General features: G+C 41.2%; 1 protein-coding gene across 1 annotated transcript in view; it reads left to right on the top strand.

The window, feature by feature from the left end:
- Nucleotides 1-27,572, top strand: part of ipcef1 (interaction protein for cytohesin exchange factors 1) — a 135,003-nt gene that overhangs the window by 92,144 nt on the left and 15,287 nt on the right. The window contains exons 7-9 of the mRNA XM_080200345.1: nucleotides 203-270; nucleotides 374-456; nucleotides 2,385-2,724. Coding sequence (XP_080056471.1) covers nucleotides 203-270; nucleotides 374-456; nucleotides 2,385-2,724 — 491 coding nt within the window. The remainder of the gene's footprint in view (nucleotides 1-202; nucleotides 271-373; nucleotides 457-2,384; nucleotides 2,725-27,572) is intronic.

The following is a 27,572-nucleotide window of genomic DNA, read 5'->3' as shown; positions in this document are numbered from 1 at the left end:
CTACTCCTCCTAATTCATATGTTCATATGAAAATTGTATTGCAAACACTTTTTAATAACATGATCAAAGGCTTGGATAGAAGTGATTATGTATGTTTCACAATGAATTTTGGAAGATAAATATCTGGATTTATTGTCATTGATATTAATTAATATAGTTGAATATGTGCAATATCAAACTATAATTCTCATTAATCTTTTAGGTGGATTAATAAAATGGGTTTAGCTGCTATTCAGTATGTCCCTTCAGCTTCAGAACGAAAAACCGAAGGTATGTGTTTTGTTGAAATGAAGTGTCAAGCATGTCTCATTATCTATTGCTAATTTTCATCAAACTTAATCTCCTGCCAATGGTGAATTATTTCTTGCTGCAGAATGTTGGAGTGAGAGTGAGCACGAAGATGTGGAGATTCCACCAGAGGTGCCAGCCTTACCATCACAACCAGAAGTACAGCAGGTAAATATTGTTTCATAGAACACAAACATGTTAAGAACCATAGCACTGCGTACAGGTTAGATTTAGTGTATTACTTTATCACAATGGGTCTTTTACGAAGGTATTGATAATTAATTTTGCTTCATTACACAACACTAGATCTAAAACAGCTTTAGCCTGAGTTTGTTCTACATCATGCTACTTCAGAAAACTGTCAGAAAAATATTCTGCATACTCACCCTTTAGATGACTTTTGCCAATTTGATTGTCCAAGTCTATATGAAGATTAAAATCCCCCACAATTATTACATTGACTTTGTTACAAGCTCCAATAATTTCTTGTTCAATACTCTGTCCAACAGTATAACCGAGGGCCTGTCAACAACTCCCACCTGTATTTTCTGACTCTTGCTATTCATAATTTCCATCCATACTGATTCCACTCCATGATCCTCTGAGGCCAGATCATTTCTCACTATGATATTATTTGAGATGAGAAAGGAACTACACAAAAGAGGAAAGTGAGCTTTGGGTACCTTGGTGAACAGAATATAAAGAGGCTACTAAAAGACATAGGTTAAGTGAATGGGCAAAAATCTGGCAAATTGAATGTAATGCAGGCAAATGTGGAATTGTCCATTTTGGCAGGAAGAATAAAAAAGAAATATTTTATCTAAATGGTGTGAGATTACAGGAATCTGAGGTGCAGAGGGATCTTGGTGTCCTAGTGTATGGATCACAGAAGGCTGGTATACATGTACAGCGTGGAATTAGGAAATCTAGTAGAATAATGTAATTTATTTTGCGAGGAATTGATTAGCAAAGGATGGAGGTTACAGGGTGTTGGTGAGATCACATCTGGAATATTGTGTATAGTATTGGGCTATTTATTTTCGGAAAGATGTGAATGCATTAGAAGCAGTACAGAGAAGGTTTACTAGGTTAACATTAAGAATCAACAGGTTGTGTTATGAGGAAATGTTGGATAGGTTGGGTTTGTATGCACTAGATTTAGAAGAGTAAGAGGTGATTTGATCAAAGCCTTTATGATCTTAAGGTGTATTGACAAGTTGAATGTTTCCTCTTGTCGGAAAATCTATTTTTTAAAAATAAGGGCCCACTCATTTAAGACAGAGATGAGGAGAAATCTTTTTCTCAGAGGATTGAGAATCTCTGGAACTCTGTTTCTCAAAAGGCAGTGAAAGCAGAGACTGAATATTTTTAAGGCAGAGTTATATAGATTTTTGATAGACAAGGGAGTGAAAAGTTATCAGGGACAGGCAGGAATATGGATTTGAAGTTACAAATGGATCGGCCATGATCTTATTGAATGGTGGAGCAGGCTCGAGGGACCAAATGGCCTCCGCCTGCTCCTAATTCGTGCATTCAGATGTAACTCCAAGTTGATGGCATAACAGACTAATAATGAGTCTTCGAGCACAACATAAAGCAAATTTTTAGAAGAAACTGCGGGCTTCACCGAGATGTCACTCAACCAATGTTCTGAGTTCAAATTCTACTCTGGAATTTGTGTACTTAGCACAAGTGTATTTAATGCAAACACCAAATGATACCATATATTGGAAGTGCTACCCTTTAAATGAGATATTATTCCCATAGATGGATGCCAAAGTTCCCACTGCATGATTGAAAGAAGCACAGGAGTTCATCATTCTTGGCCAACATTCCTTCTCTGGGCAGATGAATTAGTCATTCATCCACCAATCTTTTGCTGGCTGCTATGTTTGCTTTAATATTACGAGTGACTCTAACATATGTGATGTTTTTTAGATCTATTTGAGATGTGAAATGATGCAATAGGAGTGCAGACTTGTTTTTATATATAAATGGAAACTGGTTATATATCTTCAAGATTTAGATAACATATGATTGAGAATAAACGGAACTGTGTTCTGACTTTTCTAATCCTGCAGACACTTTCTTTTCAGATTCCACTTGTGGCTAGTGAAGTATCAAGTTCTTATTCTTCAGCAGAGAGCACCAGTAGGTCATCCACCGCTTCACCGTCACCATCTCAATATTCCTGTCAGGAAAGACAGTCATGGCTTGACAGTGTTCATTCATCCTGTTCTGATTTTGGACACCAGTTCTTAACTTCTAGTGTGGGATCTTCGCAGCAGGAAATATGTGAAAATGAAAAAGCTGAGCAAAAAAGGACTCCCTCTGGATCACATGAGAATTTGGCTGCTGAAATTCCACAGTTCACTCTTTCTGGAGAAGACACCGAGACAGCAGAACACATAACTGTTTTAACCACATCTGTGAAAGGTAAGCATTTACCTCATTCCCAAAAGTCTTTCCCACCTTCTTGTTCTAAGCTAAGATTCTGTCGACATTAACTGCATCTTGACTGAGTGAATCTAGAAAGCTGGAAAAGATTCGATTGAGTGAGGTATCACAGTCAAGTCTAACCCTGCTCTCAATAACAATCTGGACACTTTGGAGTTGAGATCATTTGATAAACATTGGGCTGACTTCATTGAGTTTTGATTCAGCCTTTTAAGCTTCAGGAAGATGGCAATGTAATACTCCTCAGGCTGAAATCAGTTAAGCCAAGAAAAAATAGGAGTGTGTTTTCACCCAAATTATTCAGATTTACGATGTTTAATGTGACACTGGGGCAACTCTCTCTCTCTCACTCTGTCTCTGTCCAAATAAATCTGGTTCCCATTTGTCATAATGCTGGTTTTTGTAGTAGGAAAAGTTTCCAAATGCGTGAAATAAATAATCAAACAAATAACTTGTAAATAGGTCAAGGTATTTGATAACAATGTGAATTTTTTAGGGTTTCAATAATAATTTCCTTCCACGTAACTGACTTCGGTGTGGAAGGATGAAAGTAGCAACAAAATGATGGTGATTCAAGAGATCAGCAACTACTAAGTGAAAAGTAGCATTATTGCAGCGTTGTGAATAAGTCAGTGTTGAATATCCTTACATGTTACTTAAAACATTGGATAAATGTTTTATAAAATCTATCTGAAATGGATCATGGACAACATTCCTGAATTAATGTTGCTGAAAAATTGAACTTTGGAATCAATGAGATAACGGAAGTGCAAACAGAGTGCACTTTTATTATTTCATGGGATGCGAACATCACTGGCAAGGCCAGCATTTATTGTCCAACCCTAATTACACTCAGAAAGATACTAGTGAGCTGCATTCATACTACTGCAGGCTATGTGGTATAGGTATAGCCACTGCGCTGTTAGCAAATGAGTACCAGGTTTTTGACCCAATGACATTAAAAGAACAATGATGTAGTTCCAAGCTAAAATGGTGTTTCACTTGCAGTTGGTAGCATTCCCATGTGACTGCTGCCCATGTTCTTGTAGGTGACAAAGGTTATGGATGGAAGGCTCTGTCAATGAAGGCTTGCCAAGTTGCTGCAGTGCATATAGATTGGGAAAGATTGTGTCCACAGCATGCGGGTAGTTAAGAGAATGGATGTTTAGGATGCCAATTAATTAGGCTATTTTGTCCTGGATGGTGTGGAATTTCTTGAGTGCTGTGGAGCTGCACTCATTCTGGCGAGAGGACAGTATTCAATCACACTCCAGTGCCTTCATATCCTTCCTAAACCATAGAATCCCTGCAGTGTGGAAGGAGGCCATTTGGCCCATTAAGCCTGCACTGAACGTCTAGCAGACTATCTTACCCAGGCCCTCTCCCCTGACCTAGCCCCATAACCCACACACTTACCATGGCTAACCCCTCTAACCTGCACATCTTTGGAGTGTGGAGGAAACTGGAGCACCTGGAGGAAACCCATGCAGACACAAAGAGAATGTGCAAACTCCGCACAGACAGGTGCCCAAGCTGGAATTAAACCTGGGTCCCTGGCTCTGTGATGCAAGACTGCTGACTGCTATGCCACTGTGCTGCCTCAACAATTCATTGGAATGGGTGAAAACAATCAAAAGTTTTTGGAGAAGGGGTAGGATAGAATTTCTGTACAATTAGTGTTTCACAAAATAGTAACAGCTTATTATGTTGCACATAGAGAGATGTTTAATTTCATTATATTTTAAGCACAGAAAAAGTTGGCACTGTGATTAGTAAGAAATTTGAGCAACGTTTTCAAAGTGACTGCTCGAGTACTGTTTTTAAGGAATTGAAAGAGGAATTAAGGATACTTGTAATATATGTTTAGTCAAATCTTTGTAAGTGTGAGTAACAGTAACAGCTGCTAATATGATTGTTCCAGAAATGGAAACACAAATTAGCAAAGATATTGATGTAACAAGTTGCTCTTTGAAACCTCAAAAAATCCCTCCAGAAAAGGGAGTCAACTTGTATGCTGAATATAAAAATAAACTGCCAATCCAGGTGGTCACCATCTTTACCATTAACTACGTGGGGCCTGCTCTGTATAGATATGTATTAAATTCCCATGCACCTTCACAACACAGCCCATGTGGGATCCCTTGTGCCCAGTTATAAGGCACCAGTAAATAAAATGTCTAATTGTATGGTGAAAAATCGAAGCTGACTCCTAATGTGAGTGTAGCAGGTTGAGGCTGAAAAAGGGGGATCAATTTATATGCTGAGTATATGCAAATATGTGATTTCTGGGGCTGAAAAATTGAGCCACATTATCCACCAGCTTCTATAGCATACAGCCCAGTCAAATCAATATTGCTAATACGAACACGGAGCAGACACATTCCATTATTAAAGCACTGATAAGAGACTTGAGTTAATGATTTGCTAGTCAATGTGAGTATTGTATGTTCAGCCTTTTTTGTCACAGTATCAGAGTGGGCAGTTTAGCTTCTTGAGACTGTACTGTCTTTCGATGAAATCATGCCTGATCAATGACCTAACTCCACAGTCCCTGCCCCACATACCTCACCGTACAGGGCTGACAAAAATCGAACAGTCTCAGATTTATAATTACCAATTGATTTGGCATTAATTGCAATTTGTGGGAGCTTCTACCACCCTTGTATGTCGTGCAAGGTCTAGCTCTAACTTTTATGATATGTCCACTAATCCGAGATTCCTCAATCAGTAGAAATTGTTTCTCTCCATCTATCTATTCCCCTTAATAGCTTGAAAACTAGAATTATATCACTGCTTAACCTTTTACATTCCAGGGAATACAATTCATAATCCTTCTCATAATTTAATCCATGGAGTCCAGCTCTCATTCTGGTGTATCTAAGCTACATTCCATCCATCTTTCCTAAGGTGTAGTGCAGAACTGCTCACAGATCTTTTTTTAAATCAGTCAATGTGAACATCATTGGTAAGGTGGACATTTATTGCCCATCCCTAATTGTGCTGCGTATGGGGTGGTGAGCCTCTTTCTTGAACTGCTGTTGGCATGTACTGAAGATATTCCCAGTGTTTTTAGGTAGGGAGTTCCAGAATTTTGAGCTAATACTGATTAAGGAAAAATGATTTGCATTGATATAATGATATAAGATCATTAGGAGTAGGAGCTGGCCATTCCCAGCCCATGGAACCTGCTCCACCATTCAATATGATCATGGCTGATCTGATTGTGCCCCTAACTCTTCTTTCCTATCAGACACCTCAAGGCACTTCACAGCCAATTAAATACTTTGAAGTGTAGTCACTGATGTACTATATATTTATCATAATGATATATGTCCGAGTCAGTTTGTTTGATGACTTGGAGAGCTTGAAGGCAGTGCATTTTCATGCTACTGCTGTTCTTATCCATCCAGATTGTGTGTTTACAGTTTTGAGAGTTGATCCTATGTACCTGTGACCTAAGTCAGTTGGACATTTCTGGCTTTTCATGATTTAGAAAATATCCTGTTTTGTTTCTCTTGGCCCAAAGAGAGCAATCTCACATTTGTCAACGTTGACATTCATTTACTACAGTTTTGTCCCTTTACTTTAATGTATCCACATCCCTTTGAAATATAATGATTCGATTTACAGTGTTTAAAATGCTGGCTATCTTTGTGTCAGCAGCAACTTGGGATACGTGGTTTTCTCCTCATGGCACACAATTGAAGCCCTAATACCAAATCTTGCCGAACAACACCACTCTCATCCTGCTAATTACTGTACCTGCCCATTATCCAAAATCTGTTTCATGCCATTCATCCAAGTTTCTAACCAGGTTTATGAGCTCCAACTTTAGTGATCAGTCTGCTATGAAGGCCATATCAGTAACATCCAATTAGGTTTGTGAGGCACGATCAAATGTTTTACAAATCCATGCTAGCTCTTTCTGATCAGCTAAAAAGGTTCAAGGTGTTCAGTCATTCCACCCTTAATTGTAGATTCTATTCATTTCCCAGTGACAGGCGTTATGATAACTGGTTTATAATTCCTCAGTTTATCTTTCTTAACAGAAACAGACTGTGACACAACTTTCCAATCCACAGGAAGAGTCCCCAAATTGAGAGAACTTTGGAACATTATAGTTAGAGCATCTGCAATGTCCTCATTTACTTCCTTTTAAACCCTGGAATGGAAACCATCCAGCTCTGATGATTGGTCATTCCTTGGGGTGTATAGTGGCACAGTGGTTAACACTGCTGCCTCAGCACCGAGGATCCAGGTTCAATTCCGGCCTTGGGTGACTGTGTGGAGTTTGCATGTTCTCCCCATGTCTGTGTGGGCTTCTCCAAGTGCCCCAGTTTCCTCCCACACTCCAAAGACGTGCGGGTTAGTTTGATTGGACACATTAAATTGCTCCTTAGTGTCAGGGGAATTAATAGTGCAAATACATGGGGTTACAGGATAGGGCCAGGGTGGCATTGTTGTCACTGCAGGCTTGATGGGCCAAATGGCCTCTTGCACTGTAGGGATTCTATGATTCTATGAATCCCAGTGTCTTTGTTTTCTTTGTTACTATTATTTTGGCTACATTAAATGTGGTGAACCCCTGACCCTAATTCAATATCAATTTCCTGAGGATGTCTGGCATGCTGACCTCTTTCTCTGTTGTAATTACTAGTGCAAACTGCTTCAACATGCCCATCATTTGTTATGGTTTTTTTTAAAGTAGAGCTCTATCTACTTCGAGTATATGAACTGGTAACACATTACATTAAGTTCCCATTTGAACAGTTTCCACTGATCTTCTGTCTTTTTATGTATGAATGGATTTGCCAAGTTTGCTGTGAACAGTCTTTGTCTCAGAGAATGCCTAAATCTAGAAACTTAGTGGTATATCACCTATGTTCCTTTCAAACATTATATTGAACTCAATCATTTTGTAAATGCTATTAGATAAACGATCGTGTTGTGAACGAAATCCGGATCATTGCTCATTACCAAATCAAATACGGCTTGCTTTCTTATTTATCCATGAGCATATTATTGCAGAGAAATATCCTTAGCATGACAAAGATATTTGCTAATCTGCTTATCATAATCAAATTCCCCATTAAAACTGCCCTGGCTTGACTTACACACTTATCGAATCTCTGCTCTTGGTTGTTACAAGGAAACCCATATACAGCTCTGGCTACATGTTTGAATTTTACATCGGGCTGGCTTTTGCAGATTTGAGAAGATGCTGCAGAACTTTCAAAATGGACAGGATCCTGACGTAATGTCCAATCCAGAACTAATTTTGCTGGAAGGGGGAAGGGAGGGCATAATTCACAGGGGCTGGAAATCTGAACTCTGCAGGGCCTTTTGAACTCCATACTGAATTCGAACTGACCTCATTCCAGTTGTTCCAAAGGCCTTGAGCTACAGTGCAAAAGTCACAAATTGATGGTGCAGATATAAATGCTGTTGGAAGCTGAATGAGGCCTGTTTTAGTCAGAACATTGAATACAGGAGTTGGGACATCTTGTTGAAGTTGTACAAGACATTGGTAAGGCTGCACTTGAAATACTGTGTACGGTTCTGGTCACCCTATTATAGAAAAGATATTATTAAACTAGAAAGAGTGCAGAAAAGATTTACTAGGACGCTACCGGGACTTGATGGTTTGAGTTATGAGAGGCTGGATAGACTGGGACATTTTTCTCTGGAGCCTAGAAGGTGATCTTATAGAGGTCTGTAAAGTAATGCGGGGCACAGACCAACTAGATAGTCAATATCTTTTCCCAAAGGTAGGAAAGTCTAAAACTAGAGGGCATAGGTTTAAGGTGAGAGAGGAGAGATACAAAAGTATCCAGAGGGGCAATTTTTTCACACAGAGGGTGGTTAGTGCCTGGAACAAGCTGTCAGAGGTAGTAGAGGCAGGTACAATCTTGACTTTTAAAAAGCATTTAAACAGTTACATGGGTAAGATGGGTATAGAAGTCTTGTACAACTTCAATAAGACGTCCCAACTCCTGTATTCAATGTTCTGACTTAAACAGAGCTCATTCAGCTTCCAACAGCAGTCATATCCACACCATCAATTTGTGACTGTTGCACTACAGTTGAAGGCCTTTGGAACAACTGGGATGGGGTCAGTTTGAATTCAGTACAGAGTTCAAATGGCCCTGCCAAATGAGGACAACTGGGATTAGGTTAGCAGTTTAAAAAAAAAGGGCGGCATAGACAAGTTGGGCCAAAGAGCCTGTTTCCATGCTGTAAACTTCTATGACTCTAAGTGTCAAGATCTGAAGTTTTTAAACCCTCCATTTTTTAAATTTAGAATGAAAAATAGGTTAAGCTGTCAGTGAAACTAAATAAACAGTCTGCTGAACTGTTTTGATTGACAGACAATGTGATGTAGATAAAAAAAAGTCGACATTTCACTAGGTTTGTTATTATGTCATGAGGGATGCTTGGATACATTTCAAATGTGACAATTACTTCAGTAAGGGGCTCCAAGTTCACAGTTTGACAGTTTAAAGAACTATTAAAGAATTAGCTGTCTTAAATGTGACTGACTAATGAAATGAGGGAAAAGTGACAGCCCTTGAAATTAATTAGCAGGTGCAAAACTGAAATCAGTTGGGGACGAGCGGTATGGGAGGCTCTTCACTGGTTGGAGCAATACTTAACACAAAGGAAGATTGTAGTTGTTAGTGGCCAAACATTTCAGCCATAGGATATCACTGCTGTAGTCCCTCAGAGTAGTGTCTGAGGCCCATTCATGTTTAGCTGGTTCATCAATGAATTTCCTTCCATCATAAAGTTAGAATTAGTGGTGTTTGCTGATGACTGCAGAGTGTTTAGCTTCATTTGTGACTTCTCAGGTTCCTACCACATTCAGCAAAACCTGGACAGTACTCCATAAGTAACAACCACGCCACATAAGTGGCATGCAATGACCATCTCCAGTAAGGGAAAATCTAACCAACTTTCCATGATATTCAATGGCATTACCAATGCAGAATATTTCACTATCAACGTACTCTGGGTTGCCATTGACCAGGAACTGAATAGACCAGCCACGTAAATACTATACCAAATCAATTGATGCACTTGCATTCTCTAGCAACCATAACATTGTGGCTCCTTTAAACTGCCAATTTTGTGAAACATTCTGGATATTTTGATGGTAGATTGTGAACTGACATTTTCTGTGGTGGTTCTGCCATATGATGTCTGATTGATTGTCACTAATGTGAAATCGTGGCACGCCGGTCTTTAGAACACTTGTGGTACCCAGGAGGATTGATTGTACTTGCACTCCAAGATTATGGATCCTGTGCATGGAACGAGTGAACTATTCTATGCTGAAAGTTTTACAGCAGCAGGTTTCACCATGGCCTTCCATGTCTGTAGATGCATGTCTTTTAGAATTCACAGCAGTAGTATGTTGGCATTTACCTGTATCAGTCTTGGCCAACAGCAATCAGTTACCGACTTTCTTAGGGCAGATAATTAGAATCTTGATTTAAAAACTTCAGCATGTGAGATGGCATCTGAGTTTTCCACAAGACTGACAGTGTGAAACATCTTTACCTACACAATCTAACATCATGATATCCAGAATGTTTCACAAAATTGGCAGTTTAAAGGAGGCCACAATGTTATGTTGCTAGAGAATGCAAGTGCAACAATTGATTTGGTACAGTATTTATGTGGCTGGTCTAGTTAGCTCCTGGTCAATAGTAACCCAGAGTATGTTGGTAGAGAAATATTCTGCATTGGTAATGCCATTTGTCTCGTCATCTGTTGTTATTATGAATCTATGTGTACAAATCACATCTCTTTCTTTCTGTTTTAAAACCCACATCTTGGGACGTAGTTAGGAGATTACAAAAAGAAAATTGACAACGAGTCGAGATATTGTTTCACTGAGAACATCAAGGAAAGATCCTAAGCAGAAGGTCAGGGGACATGGAGTTGGGGGTAGGGTGTTAGCGTGGATAGAGGATTGGTTGTCAAATAGGAGGCAGAGAGTGGGGGTCAATGGGTGCTATTCAGATTGGCGGTTGGTGACTAGTGGGGTGCCCCAGGGGTCAGTGCTGGGGCCTCAGCTATTTACCATTTATATAGATGTTCTGGAGGAGGGAACCGAGTGTAGGGTGTCGAAATTTGCTGATGACACCAAGATTGGGGGAAAGGCAAATTGTGCGGAGGGTGTGGAGAGTCTGCAGAAGGATCTAGATAGGCTGGGCGAATGGGCCAGGAGATGGCAAATGGAATTTAATGTTGGCAAGTGTGAGGTGGTCCACTTTGGTAGGAAGAATGGTAGGAAGGACTATTACTTACATGGCGAAAAACTGCAGCAGGCGATGGTGCAGAGGGACCTCGGGGTCCTTGTGCATGAGTCGCAAAAACCCAGCTTGCAGGTGCAGCAGGTGGTCAGGAAGGCGAATGGGATGCTGGCCTTCATAGCGAGGGGGATTGAATATAAAAGTAGGGAGGTCTTGCTGCAGCTGTATAGGGCATTGGTGAGGCCGCAGCTGGAGTACTGTGTGCAGTTTTGGGCGCCGCACCTGCGCAAGGATATTTTGGCCTTGGAGGGAGTGCAGAGGAGGTTTACTAGGCTGATACCGGAGTTGAGGGGGTTGAGCTATGAGGAGAGGCTGAATAAACTAGGCTTGTACTCGTTAGAGTTTAGAAGAATGAGGGGAGATCTCATTGAGACGTATAAGATGATGAATGGGATGGATAGGATAGAGGTGGAGAGACTCTTCCCGCTCAAAAAAGACAGTAGGACTAGGGGGCACAGCCTCAAGATAAAGGGGAGGCGGTTTAGAACAGAGTTGAGGAGGAACTTCTTCACTCAAAGGGTGGTGAATCCCTGGAATTCTCTGCCCGTTGAAGTGGTGGAGGCTGCCTCACTAAATATTTTTAAAAAGCGGGTTGATGGGTTCTTGATAAGGGAGGGGATTAAGGGTTATGGGGAGAGGGCGGGAAAGTGGAACTGAGCCACGACAGATCAGCCATGATCTTATTGAATGGCGGGGCAGGCTCGAAGGGCTAGATGGCCTACTCCTGCTCCTATTTCTTATGTTCTTATGTTCTAAGTAGGGGAAAAAAAGTCATGGCACTTTGAAAAGTAGAAGGCTGGGGAAGATCAACAATGGGAACAAAAATTGAAGTGTCAACAAAGAAGACCAAAGAAGAAAAAAGAAAAAAAATCACATTTTTTCCCGGAACTAAAAATCGGGTAGGTTCCTCTAAGCTGCAGGGTCCATACAAATATTACAGTGAGTAGCACAGTAAGAGGTCTGACAACACCAGGTTTAAGTCTAACCGATTTATTTGATAGTAAACTCACAAGCTTTCGAGATTCCCCTCTTCGTCAGGTGAATGGAGAGTTCTGGCCTCAGACGGTACAAATAACAGCACAGACAGTTTACAGATTACTGATTAGAATGCAAATCTTTACACCTAACCTGCTATTCAAGTCTTAAGAGTGGCCGACAATGTGAGTGGAAGGAGCTCTGCACACAGGTTACAGAGATGTGTATTGTCTCCAGACAGTACAGTAAGTGAGGTTTTGCAAACCCAGGCAAGTCACGGGGGTTACAGATAGTGCGACATGAACCCAAGATCCCTGTTGAGACCGTCCTCACGTGTGTGGAACTTGGCTATCAGTCTCTGCTCAGCGACTCTGCACTGTCGTGTGTCGTGAAGGCCACCTTGGAGAATGCTTACCCGAAGGTCAGAGGCTGAATGCCCGTGACCACTGAAGTGTTCACCAACAGGAAGGAAACAGTCTTGCTTGGTGATTGTCGAGCAATATCAATGATATGTCATTAATGAAGACGAACGTCTCACCAAGGCCATCCCCACACCCCTACTTCTTGCCTTCAGACAACCGCACAATCTCAAACAGACCACTGTTCGCAGCAAACTACCCAGCCTTCAGGAGAACAGTGACCACAATACCACACAACCCTGCCACAGCAACCTCTGCAAGACATGCCGGATCATCGACACGGATACCATCATCACACGGGAGAATACCATCCACCAGGTACACGGTAAATAGTCTTGCAATTCGGCCAACGGTGTCTACCTGATACGTTGCAAGAAAGGATGTCCCGAGACATGGTACATTGGGGAGACAATGCAGACGCTACGACAACGGATGAATGAACATCGCTCGACAATCACCAGGCAAGACTGTTCCCTTCCTGTTGGCGAACACTTCAGTGGTCACGGGCATTCAGCCTCTGACCTTCGGATAAGCATTCTCCAAGGCGGCCTTCACGACACACGACAGCGCAGAGTCGCTGAACAGAGACTGATAGCCAAGTTCCGCACACACGAGGACGGTCTCAACAGGGATCTTGGGTTCATGTCGCACTATCTGTAACCCCCGTGACTTGCCTGGGTTTACAAAACCTCACTTATTGCACTGTCTGGAGACAATACACATCTCTTTAATCTGTGATCAGTACTCCTTCCACTCACATTGTCGGCCACTTTAAGACTTGAATAGCTGGTTAGGTGTAAAGATTTGCATTCTAATCAGTAATCTGTAAACTGTCTGTGCTTTATATGCTCTGTCTGAGGCCAGAACTCTCCATTCACCTGACGAAGAGGGGAACCTTGAAAGCTTGTGAGTTTACTATCAAATAAATCGGTTGGACTTAAACCTGGTGTTGTCAGACCTCTTACTGTGTTTACCCCAGTCCAACGCCGGCATCTCCACATCACAGTGAGTAGCAGCAGAGCTCTGCAGTTGAAAAAGGGTGAAAGCTCTCTGAGTGCTTTTAAAAGAAGGTGAGATTTCAGGCAGTTTGTGACATTTTTGAAAAGAAGGTATGCTCTGTAGGGCCATTTGAAATAAATACATACATACATAAAGTTAATCATTTCCAGGTAAAAACTAGAGTACTGAGAACACAGTAAAAAAAACTGAACAGTTTTGAGTCACTAGTGCCTGCAAGAGAAATGATGGGTCAGTTAGTCACAATGAGTCCTTTCAATGAAGAAAATGAATCATTGATTTCCTATGTAAAGCATATTCAACACTTTGTACTTGTCATTAAAACAACCATAAATGAGGTGTAGTGTGCTGATCTATATCAATTACTTTTAATTGAAGATTTGTTTGCTCGTTTATCAGATGGGCAGAAATTCAGCAAGATTGATCTTTCACAAGCATATTTATAAATGAATGTAGTTAGTGAATCTCAACCATTGCATACCATCATTACTCATAAAGGTCTTCTTTATTATAAAAGATTGCCTTTTGGAATAACATGTGCACCTGCCCTATTCCAAGATTGATTAATCAAATATTAAGTGGTCTCTCTGATGTACGATGTTACCTGGATGATATTCTTATTACAGAGTCCCATGAACAGGGCCCTGTAAAACTCCCTAATGATATCACCATCAAATCATGTGACCGGCTCTTAAAGTAATCATGCAGTGACCTAAATATATAACAATTGCACTCCTGACTTATAATTGTAGATGGCAGAGTCAAGGGGTGAGACACCTGCAGCAGAATTCCTAGCTTCAGACCTGCTCTGATAGCCGCAGTATTTATATGGCTAGTTCAGTTTCTTGTCAATGGTAACCCCCAGGATGTTGATAGTTGGGGAAATCAGTAATGGCAATTCCATTGATTGCTATAAAAGGTACCAAATGCTCATGAGGGATTGGGTAAACATGTTGTGGGTCCATTAATTAAGACAAGACATAGGAAAATAGTTATACAAACGTTTTAAAGCTTGAAGACACATTGGCAGCAAAGCTCTCCATGTGTGCTCTGCTCAAATGCAAAAGTGAAACTAAATTGGATTGCATGACACACTTCCCTTCAGTGTCCTGAATATCGCATGCTGCTACACATCAAAGACATTTTAAGATAGTGTATGTATTGTACTGCATCACCATACCATTCTTCCATCAGTAGCACCTTGCAAATGTGTAACCTCCACTATCTACAAGGTCAATGGTAGCAGATACATGTAAGTGCCACCACCTGCAATTTCCCCTCCAAACCTCTCGCATCCTGACTTGAAACCACACAGCCATTTCTTCACTGCTATGGGCCTAAAGCCTAGAACTTTGTTCCTCAGGTCAGAGGATGTACATACTGCAGATGGACTGCAATGGTTCACCACCACCTTCTCAAGGGGAATTAGGGATGGGCAATAAATGCTGGCTTTGGAAACATTTTAAAAAACAGACCTCATAACTTGGTATATTGAGTTCCCAATGCCCGAATCACCTTAGAAAATCATAGAATTCCTACAATGCAGAAGGAAGCCATTTGACCCATTGAGTGTGCACTGACAACAATCAAAACCAGGCCCTATCTCTGCAACCCTACATATCTACCCTTAAATCCCTAACACAAAGGGGCAATTTAGAAGGTATGCTCTGTAGGGCCATTTGAAATAAATACATACATACATAAAGTTAATCATTTCCAGGTAAAAACTAGAGTACTGAGAACACAGTAAAAAAAACTGAACAGTTTTGAGTCACTAGTGCCTGCAAGAGAAATGATGGGTCAGTTAGTCACAGACGTGGGGAGAAAGTACAAACTCCACAAAGTCATCCAACGCCAGAATTGAACCTGGGTCCCTGGCACTGTGAGGCAGCAATTCTAACCATTATGCCACTGCGCTATTCCTTGCAGCCATGTCTCAGTAATGGTTATCATAAGATCCCCAAAATGTATTCCAAACAATGAATATATGGAGGTCATTTATTCAGTTTTCCATTTGTAGAGATTGCACTTAACTAGTTGTTTAACGATGGCAAATATAATGTTTTTCAGGCTTTAACATTATTCGAACTGAAGTTGCTATTTCCTTGCTTTGACTTGCAATGAAATTGGCTCTTACTTTGCTGCGTATTATAAGAGGAATTGTTTGTTTTTTGTGTAATAAAGCCTGGAATAGACATCCTGAAAGTTGGTCAAAGACAAAACATGCTGGATACCAAGCTTTTATTCATCCTGTGTTAAGTACTTTTCACATTTTGGATGCATTCCTGAAGTGTCAGTTCTTATCCTCAAGGATTAAAGAGCTGACTGTCAAATAATTATGTTATATTTGTTTCTGCAGCATTCCTTTCCTAATTACTTTTTTTCCATTACTGGCTGTAATCATATTGAATTCATTTTTAATAAATGGAATTGAGTTTTTTAATTGCAAAAGTCAACACAATACACATCGCATCATTTATAAAACACAGTTTATATACATCAGGCTTTAAGAAAGTGTATATGACAAGGTTGAATTCTTGGTGATCCAATTTGTGCAAATTATACTATTAACATGAATTGATAATAGTAATGACAACAAAGCTATCAGTGTTGCTGATATCACTCCTGTGAACTGACAGCAGCTTTGAAGTTTGCATATATTGAAGTTTCAGAGTTGAGGAGGAACTTCTTCACTCAAAGGGTGGTGAATCTCTGGAATTCTCTGCCCATTGAAGTGGTGGAGGCTGCCTCACTAAATATATTTAAGTCACGGGTAGATAGGTTTCCGATTGACAAGGGGATTAAGGGTTATGGGGAAAAAGCGGGAAAGTGGAACTGATCCACTTCAGATCAGCCATGATCTTATTGAATGGTGGGGCAGGCTCGAAGGTCTAGATGGCCTACTCCTGCTCCTATTTCTTATGTTCTTATATGTGCAGTTAAATCTGGAAATCCAAATTTTGGGTGTCACTAATTCTACAATGGGTGCATATTGAAGTTTCCCCAGTCTGCAATCAATTAGGAATCAATGAACAATGAGAAATTGTCCTTTTGCAGTCTCATTGTCAAAATCCTTGAAAAATATCACACCTTTGACTGAGATATAACTAGCTTCAACAGCATTCTAAATTCAGAATTACTGATGAACAACTTCACTGGGCCTTGTGGAATATCACACTTTTATTATTTTTGAAATATTTGATTACAATATTGTCAATGCTGGCTCGATGGGCCAAATGGCCACCTTCTGCACTGTAGGGATTCTATGATATTTCAGCTGCTACCTTAATCTCATGTGTATGACCCAATCATTTGTACTGATTTCCATAAAATTCAATTAACGCTAAAGGATAATGCATTTTACTTCCTGGTTTGCGGTCTGTGAGAATACTTTAATACGATTGGCTGCTTACCTTGCCTGTTAACATCACTATTGCTAAATGCCCGGACACCCCTTTGACTTGACATCAGATTCAAACTTACATTGGGAAGTGGGAGATCTAAAACGACAGATATCAACTTTGATTTGATTTGGTTTAATTTATTATTGTCATATGTAATAGTATACAGTGAAAAGTATTGTTTTTTGCACGCTATAAGACAAAGCATACCATTCATAGAGAAGGAAAGGAGAGGGTGCAGAATGTGATATTGCAGTCTTAGGGTTTAGAAAAAGATCAGCTTAGTATAACGTGGGTCCATTGAAAAATCTGATGGCAGCAATGAAGAAACTGCTCTTGAGTCGGTTGGTACGTGACCTCAGACTTTTGTATCTTTTTCCCGATGAAAGAAGGTAGAAGAGAGAATGAGTGGGGCGCACGGGATCTTTGTGAGCAGCTTTCTTCAAGGTCAGCAGTGAAGTGCGATCATATCAGTGTCGATTGCAAAATTTAGGCTACTATTCTGAGGGTTATGCAAGGTGAACTTGATCTATATGCAAAGACTTAGCTAAACATGTCAATATATTTCTGACAAGTATTTCTGTAAAATGTAATGATGCATAGATTTGAAAATTTAATTTAGTAGCAACTCTGGATGTACCCAATGTTCAGTGTGTTTCTCCAGTGTGTTGCTGAGCCAAACAGATACACAATGTTTCTGTTTCAATCCACAGTATTGTGTTGAATGAGCTGATCTGAGCCAGGCTGCCAGTGAAACATTACAATTTACCTGATCTTTGTAAACCTAAAAATGCATTTGTGGATCTGGACAGAGACAGGGCTGCTGAATTCACTACTTTACTGTCTTTTCTTCAAAACCATGTTACTAACTAACAGTCAAACCTCAAACAGCCATCTGGGTGAGGCCGGGAACAGGGCCTATGGAACTGCTCCCCAGCAAGAGTTAACACTTGATGGATCCAGAAGTAATCTGGGTTCGTCATAGCACAAAATGTCTAAAGATTATTCTAATTGTCATTGAGAAGAAATGTTAATTATATTTCCTTGTTTTAATAGCCCAATAAATATCATCCAACTGGCAAGAGCAGTAGACAATGCTGCTTCATTAGATTGGAAAATTGGAGATATTTGGAGCCGAGTGCTTTTAAGTGGCCACTGGTCTCATTATATTGCAGTATGATTTAATAACATAGCATGGAAATGCATTTCCAAACAAATTTGGTTTACATGTTTGCTAGGGAGCCACCCTAAAGGAGAGAACATATTGATGTTATTTATGTTGTAATGTGCCATTTCCCATTAAAGCATATTGATTACATTAAAGGGGCATTTTCATCTCATTGGGGAATGTTTAGAGCAGCTTGCAAAGCTACATTTATATCTCACCAATATAATGATAGGAGAGCACTCATGCAGCATGTATTATACTGGATTTCACAATATTGACTCATGAGCATGTTTATGAGTTCACTTTTTCTCAATGTGCCATTGCTGTGCGTCACTCGTTGCATTATTGTATTCTATTCACTAGCTTAACAAAATATTGGGCAAGAAGATGATTATAGTACATAGGATACATGGTACAGAAACAGCCCGTTTGGCCCAACCTGTTTTGATTTGATTTGACTTATCATCGTACACAGTGAAAAGTATTGCACCAACTCATACAGCGTAAAAGGATTCTTTATTGATTTATTATTGTCACATGTATTGGTATACAGTGAAAAGTATTGCTTCTTGTGCGCTATACAGACAAAGCATACCATACATAGAGAAGGGAAGGAGAGAGTGCAGAATATACTGTTACAGTCATAGTTAGGGTGTAGAGAAAGATCAACTTAATGCAAGGTAGGTCTGTTCAAAAGTCTGATGGCAGCAGGGAAGAAATATTCTTGAGTGGGTTGGTGAGGGAGGCTAGTGTTGAACTTGCAGGGGCCCTGGCAGACATATTTAAAATGTCAGTATTCACGGGGGAGGTGCCAGATGATTGGAGGGTGGCTCATGTTGTTCCGTTGTTTAAAAAAGGTTCCAAAAGAAATCTGGGAAATTATAGGCCAGTAAGTTTGATATCGGTGGTGGGCAAGTTATTGAACGTTGTGATAAGGGATAGGATCTACAAATATTTGGATAGACAGGGACTTATTAGGGAGAGAGAACATGGCTTTGTGCATGGTAGGTCATGTTTGACCAATCTATTAGAGTTTTTCGAGGAGGTTACCAGGAAAGTGGATGAAGGGAAGGTGGTGAATGTTGTCTACCTGGAGTTCAGCAAGGCCTTTGACAAGGTCTCTCATGGGAGGTTAGTTAGGATGGTTCAGTTGCTAGGTGTACGTGGGGGAGGTAGTAAATTGGATTAGACACTGGCTCAATAGAAGAAGCCAGAGAGTGGCTGTGGAGGATTGCTTCTCTGAGTGGAGGCCTGTGACAAGTATGGGCCGCAGGGATCAGTGTTGGGTCCATTGTTGTTTGTCATCTATTTCAATGATCTGGATGATAATGTGGTAAATTGGATCAGCAAATTTGCTGATGATACAAAGATTGGAGGTGTAGTGGACAGTGAGGAAGGTTTTCAAAGCTTGCAGAGGGATTTGGACCAACTGGAAAAATGGGCTGAAAAATGGCAAATGGAATTTAACGCAGACAAGTGTGAGGTATTGCATTTTGGAAGGACAGACCAAAGTAGGACGTACAGGGTAAATGGTAGGACTCCGAAAAGTGCAGTTGAACGGAGGGATCTGGAAATACAGGTACAGAATTCCCTAAAAGTGACGTCACAGGTGGATAGGATCGGAAAGAGTGCTTTTGGTACATTGGCCTTTATAAATCGGAGTATCGGGTATAAAAGTTGGAGTGTTATGGTAAGGTCACATAAGGCATTGGTGAGGCCAAATTTAGAGTGTTGTGTCACCTAGTTACAGGAAGGATGTAAATAAGGTTGAAAGAGTGCAGAGAAGGTTCACGAGGATGTTGCTGGGACTTGAGAAGCTGAGTTACAGACAGAGATTGAATAGGTTAGGACTTTAGTCTCTGGAGCATAGAAGAATGAGGGGAGATTTGATTGAGGTGTACAAGATTTTGATGGGTGTAGATAGAGTGAATGCAAGCAGGCTTTTTCCACTGAGGCTAGAGGAGAAAAAAACCAGAGGGCATGGGTTAAGGGTGAAAGGAGAAAAGTTTAAAGGGAATATTAGGGGGAATTCTTCATGCAGAAAGTGGTGGGAGTGTGGAATGAGCTGCCGGATAAAGTGTTAAATGTGGGGTAACTTTTAACATTTAAGAGAAACTTGGATGGGTTCATGGATGAGAGGGGTGTGGAGGGATATGGTCCAAGTGCAGGTCAGTGGGACTGGGCAAAAAATGGTTCGGCACAGACAAGAAGGGCCAAAAGGCCTGTTTCTGAGCTGTAATTTTCTAAGGTTCTATGGTACATCCTCAGACTACTTTTTCATGACGGAAGAAGGTGGAAGAGAGAATGTCTGGAATACGTGGGGTCTGTAGGAGGGAATGAATGAACTGAGTCTTCAGAGACTGTGTAAAACTTCGACAAAAATGATTTACTCAACATGCATGAGGGAAAGCAGAACTCGAGGCTGTAATTCCAGCTTGCTTCCAAATTACTTTACTGATCATTGGTTCTTAAATATTCTGATGCCTCTTTTGTTACATTTCAAAGCATTTCATTTACATTAGGGCATATTGTTACTTTGAATTGGTTACAGTTCTGTTTTTGATCACATTATATGTTTCCATTATCTTGTGTGCTTTAGCTTTAATCATTTCCTGGACATCTCCTGTCTACCCGTTTACAATTAGAACCATAGAAAATTACAGCTCAGAATCAGGCCTTTTGGCCCTTCTTGTCTGTGCCGAACCATTTTTTGCCTAGTCCCACTGACCTGCACTTGGACCATATCCCTCCATACCCTTCTCATCCATGAACCCATCCAAGATTTTCTTAAACATTAAAAGTGACCCCGCATTTACCACTTTATCCAGCAGCTCATTCCACACTCCCACCACTCTCTGCGTGAAGAAGACCCCCTATTATTCCCTTTAAACTTTTCTCCTTTCACCCTTAACCCATGCCCTCTGGTTTTTTCTCCCCTAGCCTCAGTGGAAAAAGCCTGCTTGCATTCACTCTATCTACACCCATCAAAATCTTGTACACCTCCATCAAATCTCCCCTCATTCTTCTACGCTCCAGGGAATAAAGTCCTAACCTATTCAATCTCTCTCTGTAACTCAGCTTCTCAAGTCACGGCAACACCTTCGTGAACCTTCTCTGCACTCTTTCAACCTTATTTACATCCTTCCTGTAACTAGGTGACCAAAACTGTACACAATACTCTGAATTCGGCCTCACCAATGCCCTACATAACCTTACCATAACACTCCAACTTTTATACACGATTTATATTTGTCAAACTGATTTTGGTGGTGTGTTAATTGTCCCATCTCCCAGCTACTTGATTAGTTTTTCAGAGGCACAATGGTCTTCTAGACTTTTTGGAGCCTTGATAATCAATTTTCCTATGGTTGTTGTATGGTTGCCTATGGAACAATTTCACCTGGGGTGTGACTGTAGTTATTTGTGAGTATGGATGCTACAGTGCTTTCTGTTTAACTCTTTCCATACATTCCTCTCCCGCTGCAGCCCTCACTCATTGGGTTTGTCCTACTACAGGGTCCTGGATTATGCAGGCTGCTTTTCTGAGTCAGTGGGAAATGTAGACAATGTCACTGGATGGGAGGTTGTTTTTGTGATGGGCTGGGCTTTGTTCACAAACCTTTGTGGTTTCTTTCAGTCTTGAATAGAGCAGGAGTTATACCGAGCTGTGAAGCTGTCAGAAAGGATGCTTTCTGTGGTGCATCTTTAAAAGTTGGTGAGAGCCATAGCGGACATGCCAAATTTACTTTAGTCTCCTGAGAAAGTAGAGGTGTTGGTGGGTTTTCTTAATGATAGCATCAGCGTGGGAGGGACCAGGACATGTTGGTGATCTGGACACCTAGAAACTTGAAACTCTCAACCATTTCCTCTTCAATCCTCAGTTATCTTCTCCATCAAAATGGGTCTAGCTTCGCCTTAAATGCATCTTTAGTTGGCTTTGGTCAAGCATCCACGTTCATACCATTCATGGGAGAACTCTGAAGAACCTCTTTCTTCATTGGATTTCCTGGTGACCATCTCAGTTTGATGGCCTGAAATGATATTCTTCCCCACAAGAGGAAACATTCTTTCTGTATCCTCTGAAGCAAAACAGTCCATAATTTTAAAACCCTCTATTGGTCACTCAAGGGAAAAGAGACAATCCTTTACTAATGTATATACCCAACCATTGCCTGTAACATCTTTATAAATCATCTCTGTACCAAGGTTCAAAACAGCTTTCGAGTAACTTCTCTACTTTTCGATTCTACTTCTTTGAAAAGCCGTGTGCCCATTTCCTTGCAGCCTTCCTTTGTCCAAACTGCAAATTGTTAATGCAGTTTGTGAACAGCAGTGTTTCACGACTAATCCTTGTGGACATCATTTCCCACCTTCAGCCGCTCTGAATAAATACGCTTTGTTTCCAGGCCAGAATCAAGCCTGGGTCCCTGGCGCTGTGAGCAAGCAGCGCTAACCACTGTGCAGTGTACATAACTGCCAGGAAGCATTTATTAAATTACAAAAGCAATACCTAACAAAGTTAGGCAGCGACTTTAGTGGCTTAACATGTTTCTTGCTTCCTAGTTCAGTATGATGTGAGGTGACAAATAGTCTTTTCTCTCTCTATCTCTGAAACCTTCTGGTTTTCTGCTCCCAGCTAGGAAGCTGTCTTCAGTTTCCGACTCAGTACGTGCCTGACACCTTAAAGCTGTTGCTATTTAACTCTTTGCAAACTGCAACTCATGTACATAATCAGTGATGTTGATGAATTCTGATTCGCTCACGCAGCCCATGATCTGTCCCTGATTCATTTCTCGAAGCTGATGGTCACCCATAGATACCATTTCCTATTTCTCCTGACTGGGTGTATAATGTGTCAAATACTCAGAAGACCATCCCTCTCATTATAGTTTTTTTCTCTTATTTCATTACATTTCATGACTTTTTGCAGTGATAACTGGGGCTTTAAGGTAGTTCTGGTGTCCACTTATTTGAGATAAGAAATTGTGTGATGTCTTGCACTGACGATGAACATTTTTGACTCATTTTCCCATGTGCCTAATTGATGTATAGGTATTACTATCACATGTCCTGTAGAACTCTCGTGAAAAAGGTGTTAGTCAGTGTGTTTTGATTAAGAGAGCTGCTTTGCCATTGTACATTTTTGTAACATCTATCTGTGCTTGGAATAAGTTAATTAAAAATACTAAATAGTATAGAGTGCTGCATTGCCTTGCAGAAATTATAATGTTACAGAAATTATATAAAGTCAATTCACAAATACATATAAAATGAGTATATAAAAATGATCCAGAAACAGAAAATGCTGAAAAATCTCAGCATATGGCAGCATCTGTGGTGAGAGAATAGAACCAATGTTTTGAATCTGGATGACACTTCATCAGAGATGATTGGTATGTTAAAATAATAAAATACTCATATTATAGCATAATACGTTACATGTTCATAAAGAATAGAAATCAAGGCAACTACATAGTTGCAAAAGCTGGTTACAGGACTTAATTCTAAGCTTATAGAATCAAAGCTGGCTATGTATTGTGAAGGGAAGTGACTATTTCTACTCTTTAAGCTTCACAGGTTAAGCTATCTTAATTTAAGACACAAGGCTGAATGTTTAAGACCTGCTTTTCTTCCCCATCCCTCCCCAGTCACACTCCCACATGCCCACCTACTCACTGGGTTCCATCCACTATCCATATCGATGTTTTGATGTGGAGATGCTGGTGTTGGACTGGGGTAAACACAGTAAGAAGTCTCACAACACCAGGATAAAGTCCAACAGGTTTATTTGATAGTAAGCGCCGCAAGCTTTCGGGACGCTGTTCCTTCGTCAGGCGAGTGGAGAGTTCTGCTCAGAAACAGGGCATATAAAGGCACACACAGTTTACAGAATACTGATTAGAATGTGAGTCTTTACAGCTAATCTGCTATTCAAGTCTTAAAGGTGCAGACAATGTGAGTGGAGATAGCATTAAGTATAGGTTAAAGAGATGTGTATTGTCTCCAGACAGGACAGTAAGTGAGATGTTGCAAGTTCAGGCAAGTCATGGGGGTTACAGATAGTGTGACATGAATCCAAGGTCCCGGTTGAGGCCATCCTCGTGTGCGGAATTTGGCTATCAGTTTCTGCTCAGTGACTCTGCATTGCCGTGTGACGTGAAGGCCGCCTTGGAGAATGTTTACCCAAAAATCAGAGGCCGAATGCCCGTGACCGCTAAGTATTTGCCAATAGGAAGGGAACAGTCTTGCCTGGTGATTGTCGAGCGATGTTCATTCATCTGTTGTCGTAGCGTCTGCAAGGTCTCCCCAGTGTACCACGCTTTGGGCCGTCCTGATACACTGCAGGAAAGGATGTCCCGAAGCATGATACATTGGGGAGACAATGCAGACGCTACGACAACGGATGAATGAACATCGCTCGACAATCACCAGGCAAGACTGTTCCCTTCCTGTTGGCGAACATTTCAGCGGTCACGGGCATTCGGCCTCTGATCTTTGGGTAAATGTTCTCCAAGGCAGCCTTCACGACACAAGACAGCGCAGAGTCGCTGAGCAGAGACTGATAGCCAAGTTCCGCATATAAGAGGACGGCCTCAACTGGGATCTTGGGTTCACGTCACACTATCTGTAACTCCGTGACTTGCCTGAACTTGCAACATCTCACTTTCTGTCCTGTCTGGAGACAATACACATCTCTTTAACCTATACTTAATGCTATCTCCACTCACATTGTCTGCACCTTTAAGATTTGAATAGCAGATTAGCTGTAAAGACTCACATTCTAATTGGTATTCTGTAAACTGTGTGTGCCTTTATATGTCCTGTTTCTGAACAGAACTCTCCACTCACCTGACAAAGGAACAGCGTCCCGAAAGCTTGTGGCGTTTACTATCAAATAAACCTGTTGGACTTTAACCTGGTGTTGTGAGACTTCTTACCATGTCAATGTTAGCCAGCACAAAGTAAAAGCAGCAAGATCCCATACTAAAGCTGCTCACTCTCACTGTGAAAACTCTGCTGCTGAGCACTGGAGCCAAACTCAGCACTGTTCATTCTCTCACTCTCCTGCCGATGGCAGAGGCTCCATCTCCTGAGCGGGAAGTGAGCTGCAGTGTTTCTCTCCAATCCTAGACTGAGTGTAGGAACTGGCTCTCCCCTGCCTGCCTGCCTGTTTGCTATTGTCTTTGGCTGTAATCTTCTCCCTGTGTGCCTCTCCACTCTCTCTTCGACTGGAACATATTTTTCTCAGGCTTTCAGCTTTCTGCCACTTTCTAACAACTTGATTTTCTCCTTTCTCCAGTCTCCTTGTGGCCAAGTGAAATGATGGTAGGACTAGTGTAGGTGCTCAGTGTGCCTGCTCAAAAAACAGTGTTACACATCAACTGGGGTGGCATGGTGGCACAGTAGTTAGCACTTCTTCCTCACAGCGCAGGGACCCAGGCTTGATTCCCAGCTTTGGTCACTATCTGTGTGGAGTTTGCACGTTCTCCCCATGTCTGTGTGGGTTTCCTCTGGGTGCTTCAGTTTCCTCCACTCTCCTAAGATGTGCGGATTAGGTGGATTGGTCTTGCTAAGTTACCCGTAGTGTCAGGGAGACTAGCTAGAGTAAATACATGGGGTTATGGGATAGGGCCTGGTGGGATTGTGGTTGATGCAAACCCAATGGGCCAAATGGCCTCCTTCTGCACGGTAGGATTCTATGACGGTAACTACCACAATGTGAAAAATAATGAGGTGCAACACCAGTGGTTTGTAGTGAAGTGTGCTGTAGGCTTAAGATGTTGCTTGATCCAGGTCCAAGATGGAACAGCCACAGAAACCCACAAATCTCTCTACATACGTGACTACAGATCACATGATGGTATACATAGGAGAGATGCAACCACTTTAAATACATAACAGGAAGCAGTAAGAGAATTCTCAGTCGTCTCCTAGACACTGGCTAAGAAATACAGGAGAAATGGTGTCCAATGAAGGCATCAAATGGGATGCCAGACAAGGGACAAAATGATGGGACAGTTGGTTACCCAGGTTGGTATAGAGATCATGGGGATTGGAGATAATGGCTACAATGTGGTCTGGTGAGCCCCAGGATGCTTGCAGGTGGGAATGGTGACAGTTCTGCAACAGATTGTGAGCAGAGATATGAGGATTTAAGGTGTGCATGATTGTGGGGGATTTGATCATAGAGAGCCAGGCTACATTGATTATGAGGAGGACTCTAATTGTAGGCGAGCTCTGTGTTATCACCGACTAGTTTGTGTGGGGACGGAAACGGTTGAGCTTGAGCAATGAGGCAGACATGCTCCTGTTCCTACTGACCCTCAAGCAATGCTGGAAAGACACTTAACTCTTCCACAATTTCTGCAGGAATGGTTTTGGGTTTTTTGGTATTGATTAAATTATTGAAGGGAATGTGGCAACACAGTCAGGAAGTTGGTTAAGAGGTAACAGCGATACTTCAAGGACCCGAGGGATCTAAAGATAGTTGTCAGCTTGTGGTAATGCGTATGTAAAAAATAGTGTATGGTTGACTATGAAGATGTCTCAGTGGCTTCACATGTCAGATCAAATTTGATAAGGCAAGTGTGAGCTAAGTACATATTGAGAGGATGAATGCTTGTATATTAAAATCTGTTGAATATTTTTGAGTTGGTTGAGGTTCGTGAGCATAAAGGCATTTAATAGGATTACAATCTTCATCTTTTCATTCCTGCTGGTAAACTGAGACAGAAAAGGTTGGTAGGTTATGGTGGTCAAGTGCTGATAAAGGTTGCCTGGAGGCCTGGGCTAATGATATTGAAAGCAGGAGTTTGAATCCCAACCTGGACTGTTGTATATGTGAATTCTGTTTTTGGATATAAGGGGGTGTGCAGCGACACAGTAGCACAGTGATTAGCACCGCTGCCTCACAGTGCCAGGGACCCGAGTTCAATTCCAGCTTTGGGTGACTGTCTGTGTGGAACTTGCACATTCTACCCGTGTCTGTGGGATTTCCTTCAGATGCTCTGGTTTCCTCCTACACTCCAAAGATGTGCAGGTTAGGTGGATTGGCCATGCTAAATTGTCCCTTAGTGTCAGGGGATTAGCAAGGTAAATATGTGAGGTTACAGGGATAGGGCTTGGGTGGGATTGATGTCACTGCAGGCTCAATGGGCCAAATGGCCTCCTCTTACACTGTAGAAATTCTACAATCATGAACACAAAATTAGTTAAGTGTTAGAGAATAGAGCATTGTGGTGAAAGGCTGTTGGAGAGGAATACAGTGGCGATCCCCAGCTGCTGTTGTTGATATATATATGTGAATTGTGGATGCAGGGCACAATTTCAAAATTTGCAGATGACAGGAATCCTGGTAGTGAGGTAAAGAATCACAAAGATAAGCTGAATGTGAAGGAAGTGTGAATCAGTACATTTTGGTGGGAAAAATGAGAAAATACTATAGATAATAAGTAGTATCTAGTAGGGCACATGGTAGCACAGTGGTCAGCACTGCTGTCTCTCGGTGCCAGCGACCCGGGTTCGATTC

This window comes from Carcharhinus amblyrhynchos, chromosome 12, assembly GCF_965287045.1.
Source record: "Carcharhinus amblyrhynchos chromosome 12, sCarAmb.v2.hapA, whole genome shotgun sequence".
Classification (NCBI taxonomy): domain Eukaryota; kingdom Metazoa; phylum Chordata; class Chondrichthyes; order Carcharhiniformes; family Carcharhinidae; genus Carcharhinus; species Carcharhinus amblyrhynchos.
Note: the sequence above shows the minus strand (reverse complement) of the source record. Positions and strands in the feature narration are given on the sequence as shown.